Source organism: Pygoscelis adeliae, unplaced genomic scaffold, assembly GCF_000699105.1.
Source record: "Pygoscelis adeliae isolate BGI_AS28 unplaced genomic scaffold, ASM69910v1 Scaffold87, whole genome shotgun sequence".
Taxonomy (NCBI): Eukaryota; Metazoa; Chordata; class Aves; order Sphenisciformes; family Spheniscidae; genus Pygoscelis; species Pygoscelis adeliae.
Window position 1 is genome coordinate 3,823,939 of NW_008825098.1, and position 10,718 is coordinate 3,834,656.

The 10,718-nt window shown below is 37.3% G+C and overlaps 1 protein-coding gene across 1 annotated transcript in view; it reads right to left on the minus strand.

Moving 5' to 3' along the window:
* Nucleotides 1-10,718, minus strand: part of TBCK (TBC1 domain containing kinase) — a 109,327-nt gene that overhangs the window by 12,501 nt on the left and 86,108 nt on the right. Inside the window, exons 23-24 of the mRNA XM_009327052.1 lie at nt 4,919-5,094; nt 109-268 (exon numbers count right to left, since the gene is read on the minus strand). Of these exons, the coding sequence (XP_009325327.1) occupies nt 109-268; nt 4,919-5,094 (336 nt within the window). The remainder of the gene's footprint in view (nt 1-108; nt 269-4,918; nt 5,095-10,718) is intronic.

Consider the following 10,718-nt stretch of genomic DNA (forward strand, 5'->3'; position numbering starts at 1 on the left):
GTTACTACTCTGAATTATCCAGACTCTAGCATTTATTTACTACTGTCTTTATTCATGCCATTGATGTATTTCTAAATATCAACATATATATTATAGCAATATACTTACAGCAGCTGTGTTCTTCACTGCATTTCCTACAATCACCACAACTCTTCCTTTAAAGCTCTGGAGTGTGGCAGTTGCTGGGCACTGGATGAGATCCCCTTCTGCAGTAAATGCTGATGCAAACGGGACATTGATGCTGCCAGAAATGTGGCCACGGTTAAAGCTTAGGAAGATCAGTTAAGGGCATCTGAAAGGCAGAGAAATCTGTGGTACACACACAGCTGTAGGATGAACCTGCTCTTCATCCTGGCTGTCATGATACAACAGCGTTGATCTTCTGTGCTAGTATATTTTGACAAACCTCATTTACTATTTACTCACATGGGGAAAACAACTTCTGACACTACACAGAAGAAAAGGACAGAATGAAGAGTTGTTTGTTTCATAAAGAACATAGCATAGCACTACAGAAACTGATCTGCTAAATGAAACGGATACATATTTTCATGAATTTTACTTCAAATCAGCTCTAGTCTGATAACAGGAGCCAAATACTAATAAGCAGCTGGAGCACTTCTTCCAGAGGAGTTTTATGTAAAAGGAATGAAGTACTTACAGTGAGAACCAAAAGTAAATAGGGATTCTTGGAAAATTTCCTTAAACCTCCTGCCAACCCCTGCAAGCCCCCTACAATTTTGATCCAAACTGAAATTCTAATGTACGTGCACTCAGATTCCCAGACAACGAGCATTATGTATATTATCTACAGTCCCACTAACAGCAAGTGTGTATTGGGTATTGAAAAGCAAACAATATACAAGTGCCAGCAACTCTGAGATCTAGTTAGTTGTGCTTCACTTTCAAAGGATGATCATTCAAGGAGATTTTATGAACAAATATTGAATGTGAAAGTCTTCTACAAAAATTAAGTTGGACCACTACTACCTAGCTTTTTATGAATTTGAAAATGCACCATGACCTTGACACACCTCTGAATTACTTTCATAGACTGTATACATACATCTGGAACACTCCCCCAATAGTAAACAAGAACAGCTTTGAAGAGATGGGAAACAGCAAAGTTCTGCAAAAGTATGCACAATGTCAAATATCCAGATTAGTAACTCTACTACTGTGCTTGCAGAAAGCTGGTTTAATTTATAATTAAATCCCAGAATCCTTTTTAATAAAGGAGCTGCCTTAAATGGAGGTAAGATTTAATTGACTTAGGTTAATATTAGCATTCATTTGTCATGATTTATGTAATAGTTTCAGCTTTATGATCATCATTGTTATAGTGTGGGAAAAACACGGCTATGTAAAAACATTTGAAAGAACAAAAGATGATCACATACCATTCACTAATGTTGTCAGTTGGTTTCAATTTTGAAGGGGAAAATTACAACACCCCTCCTTCACTGATCTGTGCCAACCCCCTTTCCCCAACCCCATTTATAACCACATCACTCTCATCGCTTCTAACCAGGGTAAAAGTTCTGAACGATCATCGTTTAGACAGAAAATGACTTTGGACAGACTTAGTTGCTCACACTTACGCCACTGAGTATGCTTAACCGCTCAGAGAAACTTGACCTAATCTTTTAAAAAAGAAATACATTTGATATCAACATTAGTACCAAACTAGATAGATCCAAACTGTATTTGCTGTCATTCACATTTTCCCTAATCTAAAGTGACCATCTTAAGTGTTCCCACTACTTAGACAATTAACAAAAAGGCCAAGATTTTGTGCTACAGACTGAGAGACCGTAAGTGTGCAGCTATAACTTTCATAACAGGAATGGAAGGCTGCCAGTATTTCTGCTAACATGCTTAATAAAATGAGCCTTAGACGAACTGCTGGCCAACAGAGGCACTGCTTTGAGTATATTACCTTTTCATTAGAAAGTCTTCTGTTACAAAGCTGTCTATTGGGAAAAAGGTTAGTAGCTCTTGGCCTCGCAACATGAGCTTCATTACGAAACAATACCTTAGCTTTCAAGTGTCTCCTAGTATGAAATACGAAACATGTTTGATACTTGTTGAAAGTCCTCTCACGCTTTTCTCAAATCACATTGAAAGCAAAGTGAGAGTGAAGTTTAGCATGACAGGCATAGACGATGAGGAAGACTAACAACAAAACGTAAGAAATGATCGTATTTTTGAAACACCTCACAGTGGTCTGTCACATTTTAAAAACACGCCACAGTAACATACAGACTGCCTGATCCTATTGTACAGTTTGTTGAAATGTTGTGATAAACAGAAAGACTGTTTCCTTACTGCGAGAATGAACAGGACACTGAACACAGTATTCCTATGGTTTCCCATGTATATTCAGAACTGCCAACAGTTTAATAGCTTTCTATATACCGTATGTTTTCTTCTACAATTGACATACAAACCAACTCACTCAAGGGGTAATTCTACTGCCTACCAGGCTGCCTTTTTAATAATGACATTCCCTACCTCCTAATACCAGGAAGATTTAAGTCCACCCATTATTTAAAGGGCAGGACATTTTAGTCTACCAAAAACTCCAATCAGACCAAAACAGCAGCAGCAGTGATTACAGTGCACTGTTCAAGCTATGGAGATTTTCTCTCTCCAACATGCCTCCTCATTCAAGAAATATAAATGGTAAGTCTGATTAAAATTTTGTAGTATGAAAGACAGCCTCATAAAGCCACTTACTTCATAGCAGTCAAATGATTTTAAAATAATTGAAATTTTGAATCCACTCTGCTAGAGTAGAGTAAGACAGTAGAGTAGAACCTATTCTCAAGCTATTAGGAAAGCTACAGAAACATTTAACCAATACCTTGCCTTTGATCCTGATTATAATATAAATAAATCCATTACTGTACACAGAGAATAGCCTTTCAGTGCAATGGTTGTAGTTGAGGTATTTTATATTACTTGCTCTCCTTCTGCATTCTCCTTGATGATTTCTAGGAAGTAGCTTAAATAATTAATAACAGAATGATGCATGCAGAAAGAGAAACATTATTTAACTCGGTAGTAGCAAAGCTTTCCATGCAGTAACAATAACCTTTTACAGCTTTTAATTCCAGGGACTTCTCATTTAAACTGGAGTCTAAAAAGTATTATTGCTCAATGAAGAAATTATGTCTCAGAAAATAGCCTGCATTTTTACTGTTTTCTGAATAAAGAGGACCACATTTTCAATCATCTAGGTCCAGGAGTAAAGAAGCCACTGAGTCTTCTGGAGCCCAGAAAATAAAGAGTCAAGCTACACAGACACATGAATCTCTACTTAATTGGAATCCTTAACTGATGCATCAAATTAATACATGCAAACAAAAGAAAAATTACTTTTTTGTGTTCCTTTGACCATTCTGTTTCATCTACACAGCAGATCACATTACAGGTTCAAGTCTGGCATACAATAAAATTATAATTCCTTGAAAACAACAGTTTTAATTTCAAATAGTCCAATTATACTATACTGTTTACTATGTAAATAATAAATTTACCTCTACATAGTACAAATAATATTTATTTTTCTACTTCACCATACTTTGTCATAAGTATTGCGAAATATTTAATAGAGAAAAATGTTAGTGGCATATACAATTACCTTTAAGGTGGCATTTTAACAACTAGATTAAAAAATGAGGTTGAAATATCATTTATTTAAATTTTTACTACATATTTTAGCCCAAATATTGGCATTGATCCACCATTCACTTCATTATCTCGAATTCACACTTTTCTAATATGCATGCAGTATGTTAGTAGCATTTGTTAGACACTGGAAGATCTTTTCAAATAGGAAAGATGTCGGGAGCCTGTTGAATATCTATCGTTGGAGATCTTTAAGAACAAGCCAGACATACGTAAAAGGAATGATCCTCCTTTCTCAAAGTAAAAGGTGGACTAAAACTCATGGTACCTTTGTTATTTTTCTATTGAGTATTGTTTGCCCATTAAGAATTATACTTTGTGACATAGCAAGTAAACAGTACGTCAACAACTATCTACATCACCTTTGCTATTATGAAAGGAGCAATACTTTAAAAAAAAGATACAAACCAATAACAAGTATATTCCCAAATACTCGGTATAATGTTAAGAGTTACCTCTAATAAAATCTTGTCATTATTCCCACTTTTAGATGGATGTTGACAAAGGTGTGTGCTCCTGGCAAAGCACATCTGTAAGAAGGACTCCCCCTTCCAAAACCCAAACAAACCCAGTCCCGTAACTACACTACTTCAGAAAAACAATAAAAAAATACTCCACACACAAAGAACTATGTATTTGAAAAAGAACAAATGAGTAAGGTGTAGACAGGGTAGCAACCCCGACAAAAATAGAGCTTCAAGATACCTTTAAGACTTTTCTGATTATAAGCTAACTAGAGGACGTAAGTTAGGGCAGCCATATGGCTGCATTACCTGACAGTAACAAGAAGGCACTCAATAGGAATTGATTTTCCAGAGGGATTGGCAAAGCACATGAGCTATCAACTCTTCTCTATCTCCCTTTCCACTTAATTGGAAAGCCTCACACCCTTCCAAAATATTGGTCACATTAAATGGGGAAGGTCTGGCGACAACACCTGTCACAAAAAAAAAGTAGCATTAAAGCAATTGTGCTACTGGCTACAAAGTGGTTTCACTAGAGCCACAGCTTAAAATGGGAAGGCAAAAATAACGTTTGTCCTCTTTCTCTACAAACCAGGCCTCTCCGTGACAAAAAAAAAAATCTGCCTTCGGTCCTTCCGCTGTATCTCTACCGCATCCCTTTCCATTATTTATCATTCTAACATCTCACTGCTGCAGACAGTGAGGAAGTAACTGATACAAGCATGATTTGGCAAGGCTGGCACTCAAGATTTGAAGGATACTCTTCACTGTTACGAATGTCCACCACCAGCAGTTTCGGCTTGCTAGACTTTGTTTTCTTTACAGGTGTTTTGGAATGACTAGGTCCTGTCAACTCACACAAATCAATCAGATCTTCTGCGGAAATTCGTGGTGACACCTCTGCCTTCAGGTCATCCAACTTGATGGAATCCCTAGACTTTAAAAGAAGAAAATTAATATTAAAGGTGATAGAATTAGAGACATGGTGTTCTTTGAAATTTCTACTTATTTGACAACCTCAAAGTGTAACAACCCAGTTAGACAGAAACAGATCTTTTCCTTATAACTCTGAACTAGTCTGAGTTAAACTATCCATACAGAAAAGCTCCAGAGCAGTGCCGAATGCCTATCTGCCAATTATATCCCTATTTTCTGTTGAAGTTGTTAAAAAAAAAAATTGGTAGACAATCTGTGCAAACTATTTTAGTTTGTGATTTGTTAATGAATTATTCACTGTGGCTGAGGGGGTCACAAAACTCACAGAACTCAGCATCAGTTCCTCAGCATCAGAGAAATAAGTAAATTGGCTAGAAAGCACTCTCAGAAAGGAGGAGCTGAAAGGCCTCATGCTTGGAGTGGGAAAGAAGGGTAGCAATTGGAGGGTTGGCACAAAAAACACAGGGATGCTTCTGTAAAATACAGAGCTATCTAAACAGGGTTTACCCCAGCCCAAAAACAGGCACAAATCAGGACACCAGAAATGTAAGAAATAGTCCTGTATTATAACCCAGAAAATTTGTTCCTTAGTTTTGGGGGACAGGGGAATTGGGGGATGGGACAGATGATGACATAACACCACACACCTAGTAGTACTCAAGCAACTAGTTTGATAATACTTAAATTGTTTTTCACAAGAGAGCCTTCATTGGGAATTATCTCAGAAATATTCCTAAGTGCTAGCATTTCTTCACTTTACATTCTTAAAAGCTCATGCATATCTAAATTAAGCAAAAAAAACCAAACCCAAAACAAGACCCCTCCTTATTTTTGTGAATAACAGAGAATGCAGAAATCCTGTATTTTCATTAATTACCAACACATACAAATCTGTGAACTGCAGCAGAAATACTAAAATATGGTCACCATAAGACAGTTGTGAAATGTTTGAAGCCATGTCTCCACCTTCCTTCAGAGATTGCTTTACGCTGCTGAAACTTTCAAGTGCCATTACAACTACACTTTCACCCAAAAGAATTAGCTTGACTCACTCAAAATAAAGCATGAGGGAAATCTCCAGCTTGTTCAAGAGAGTCAAACTCGGATTCTTTACAAGCAATAGGCAAAAAGATCTGCAGCATGCCCTAGCCTTTTGTCCTTGGGAACACCAGGTTTGCAAAACCTATTTGAAGATCTAAAAGTTAAAGGACTGCTACAATCACTTTTCCTATTATCACATATGCAAACATGAGACTTTTTTCTTTCTTTAATCTCTCAGCTACCCTGATGGAACTTCCAGAACTACATCTGCACTAAAAGGTCCTCATTTAACTTCAATTAAATGTTGAAAGTGCTTATTTTTTATAACTTTCATACACTGTGTAATTAAAAATACATTAGCACCATGGTGTTAAGGAGTTAATAAATTACACTTATTTATAGTCTTCTGCAGCAAGAACTTTTTTTTTTTTCTGTTGGTGCCATTGCCTCAATCTGAAAAATCACAGGTAAATTTTAAAGCTGCTTGTTTCCATTACACTTTAATCCAGCAGATACAGAGTTAACAGCTTGGTTACATATGCAGAAAACCCCAAAACATTATGGAACTCAACTTACTCCAAGAAGTATGTACATCAAAGATACTCTTACGGAGCTTAGTCATCTTACAACAGAACTGGTTTGTCTTGTGCAACCATTGTGCTCCTGTTGAGCAGGAGGTCAAATGGAGGCAAAAGTTGTTTATAACCAAGTCCGCAGATGTTTTTAGTGAGTTATTCTGGCTTGTCAGGAGACGGGAACAAACAGAATAACTAGGATTTGTTACAGGGAGCATCTCCTGAAAAATCTTCAGACTGTTTTGATGTCTTATTCTTGAGGAAGAAGACCTATATTAATGAAATAGCCAACCATTTAATCATGAAGATTTGCTTGTGCACTCAGTCTACAGTTGTTCAGAAAATGAGCACAAGTACACAGAGATGGACCACAGAAAGTGGAAAAGTAGAAAGAACTAACAAATAGAACATTATCGGATATTACTTTTGAGAATGAGTCTAAACAATGCAGTCAAAATATAGGTCTTTCTAAGAGTATCACAGTAGCAAATTTTCTGCTTTGAAAAAATATTCCATTTCTGTCATCTCGTCTTAGATTGCAGTGATCACACTGATTCAAGACACTATGTGCTTATAGCCCATGAAAAAATTTCAAGAGAACATGCCAAAGGAAATGGAGGCATTACTAATTAGTATTAGCCCAACTAACTGTTGTTAGCTCTAGCTTTTGTTTCGGTTTCTAAACATACTAGTTTCTCATTTAATCTGAGGACTATTCCAAGTTTAGAGGACACGCTAGAGAGAACAGAGAGGCATACACATTTTCCTGAGTTATGTCCCAGAAAAAAGACTTCTTAGGCAGTCCTTCTGCAGTTAGAAATACCTTTGCTGTAAAGCAGGTTATCAAAAAGCACTCAAAATTACCAACAAAATCAGTAATTGTAGTTCAGGGGATATATTAGCCCACCAAACCGCCTTTTCCATTGTATATGATAATTTCCTCGCAAGTTCAGAATAATAGAGGTCATGATGATTTATAATCAGAAAAATGTTTGATTTTCTGGATAACATATTTGTTTCAACAGAACAGCCAATACTCAAGGGAGACCTGTTTCCATAAAAGTAACAGTGTGACAGAGGACACGGCCAACTCCCAGTTGAGTAGCTCCTCCTCAAGAGGAGTCCAAGGAAATGAACTGCATCAAAGGGGAGGAGGAGGAGGAAGAAAAAAGTCAAACTCTTCTGACAAACTTCAGACTTGCCAAATGAATTCAGCAGTCCATGTCTAGGGGATTCACAGCAGACACAAGTCTGCAATATCCAAGAAAGGTAGTAATGTAGAAAGAGTAGTGATTACGTAAATACACATTTGGCTGAGACAGCTTAATTTGCCTGATGACTAACACTGGCAGACTTCACTACACCCTCCTCAGGTGACAGCTTCACCCTCAGGAGAACGTTTGTGGAGCAACACTGAGGAGGGAAGGGAAGCAAGTCCACTGCAAAAAGAGTTCAGTCCATGAAGCAGGGTCAGACGATTACAGGTAACAAACACTCAGGTAGCAAAGTCAGGCATTATAAATGTGGACTATGCCAGTGAAGCTGGCTGAGATGACCTGAATTAAGTCTTTTGGAGAAACATTTACATTATGATGGACTCTAATTACACAACCACTTGCTACTTTTATTTATACAATTCTTGTCTAATTCAGCAGATGGGATGAATGCCTCAGGAAAGAATAAAAGTTTAAGAGGAAAGCATGAAGTCTACAGCAGAAAACAAACCAGTCAAAATTCACCTATACTGATATAAAAACATTTTCTCCTTATCTAAAAGTATAAAGCCACAAGAAGTGCTCCACAGGTAGACACTATGTCCTGTGAATAGGTTTTAATAACCAGGACAAGCATTTTTTTCCTTTAACTGGGTTGAAAATAAGGAGAAACACATTCAACTGAATTTTACAATCATCTTTGCTTTGACTTAGTATGTCCAGATCTGCCTAAATGGTATATTTAGTGATACAATATCCCTATACAGGCTTTGAACAAAGCTGCAGCCTAAAGCTCCTTGACAGACCTGCGGGAAATAGAATTGTTGAATCAATTGTTTCTTTTAACAACTGTTTTATCAGACCAATTTATTTCCTTCAAATTGCAAAGTGAAATATGTGCATGCACTTATAAGATCATCTTTCCTAATTCCATTTAAAAATTTTACTTTATCTGCTGTATCTGGTAACAACTATATTTCATGTCAGACATTTTCTCACAGGAATTTTCCTAATGAACTGTCAGTCAGCACAAGCTAAACATGGCCAACACCAAGCTGTCAATGCTTTTCCCCAGTCCTCCTCACATCTCCTCTTCACATCACCATCCTGCTACAGATACCTGTAGTTTGGCACTGGACTTGAGTTCAGACAGCTCTTGAGGCTGTCATGGCCCCTGAGCACCCAAATCTTGCAGATCATTCTGAACCTTTAACACCTTTCCTACTCCTCTCCACAACAGTGTTCCAGCTGTTCTCTACCACCTCAGCGACTACTCTCTTTGCCTCAGCCCGGCCAATTTAGAGGAGATGCATGAGATGCAGGCTGACATTTTAGACAGGAGGCTTAACATTTGTCCTGACTGCTGGAATCAATTCCCTGTTTAGGCTTTATTATGTCATTGCAGGCATTGGTTTCCAGCTGTGAAGAACCAGAAGGAACAGTAGGTGAAGGAAGGGAGAGGGCCTACTTTAAACCAAGTCCTTTGAGTAAGGTTACCTGCTCTCGGAAAAAGTTTATGGCACTGATAGTCTCTTAGTAATTATTTAGAAATATCCAACAAATTGTGAACAGGCAATAGTATCCAACTGAGATTTTGATTCCAGATAAATTAAGTTGCAAGTAGTCACATCTCAGGACAGCCGCTTACAATATCTTGTTGAATGTGTCATCCGCAATTTTTTGTTTGTTTTAAACAATGAAGGAAGCATAAGGATTATCCCACAAACCAAAATTTCCATGCTAGTACTACTTATTACTCTATGGTGGGTACAAACAGGACAATTAAAAAAAAAATAGTCAGGATAACCATTGGGAAAAGCTTAAGTCCAAACAGCATATCACATATACAAGATGCTTGTTTCTTCCCTTCAATTATCCTTCTGCTGTGATCGATCTACACTTTTCCAAGGCAGACATGGTATGTAATTTCTAAAAAAACCCCCAAAAAACCAAAAAACAACCCACCACCCCTTACTCTTTCTTAAAAAAGGCAAAAGCTCTACTTTAAGCACAGTGCCAGAAGGTAGTGAAAAGTCCAGTTACACACTTGTGCAACGCTCCAACAGTTTAGTCAATATACTTGTGGTTTTAGAGGTAGTGTAAGAAATTGTATACCGACTACAGCACTGAAATCGAGAACTGTGTTCATATACAGAGATGAACTGCCTGTCATTACTTAGAAAAGGTAAGAATTATCAGAAAGACACACACACATTTTCTCACACACACACAAGTCCACATGTGCTAAGATACTGAGCTTACTCCTCAAATTGCTTCGCCTGTTTTCCTGCAAAGAAAAGAGACTTATTTTAGCATATCCTAACTTCAAGCATGAATCTTGCTTTAGACTAGTCAGCTATACGAAGTTGTTCATCAGGGAAGACTGCTTCATCAGCAGGCTGGTAATAGGAAAAATACTACTTAAGCTGAAGTCTGAGAGGTCTACTCGCTTCTCAGAAGTTTCTCTGACAACACCCTGAATTCTCTACTTTCAAAGTACTTATTTTTCTCACCCCATTAATTTTCAAATAGGCCTGGGAATTGCTAAGCCATATGCATTTACTGCTTTTAATAAGAAGAAATAGGCATAAAGAATTTAATTTTTTTTTAATATTAGGAATTAAAGCTGCTTAAGCATTCTCAAATTAGAAGTCAAGCTTCAGAAAGATTAAAGCACTCCAGAGCATGAGGCTGGCACAATCATGGCTCCTATCTATTTTTTCCATTAGCCTGTAATCTTTTACAGGCATTTCATCCTGGCTATTAAATGAAGATATACTTTTTTTTTGAGAAAA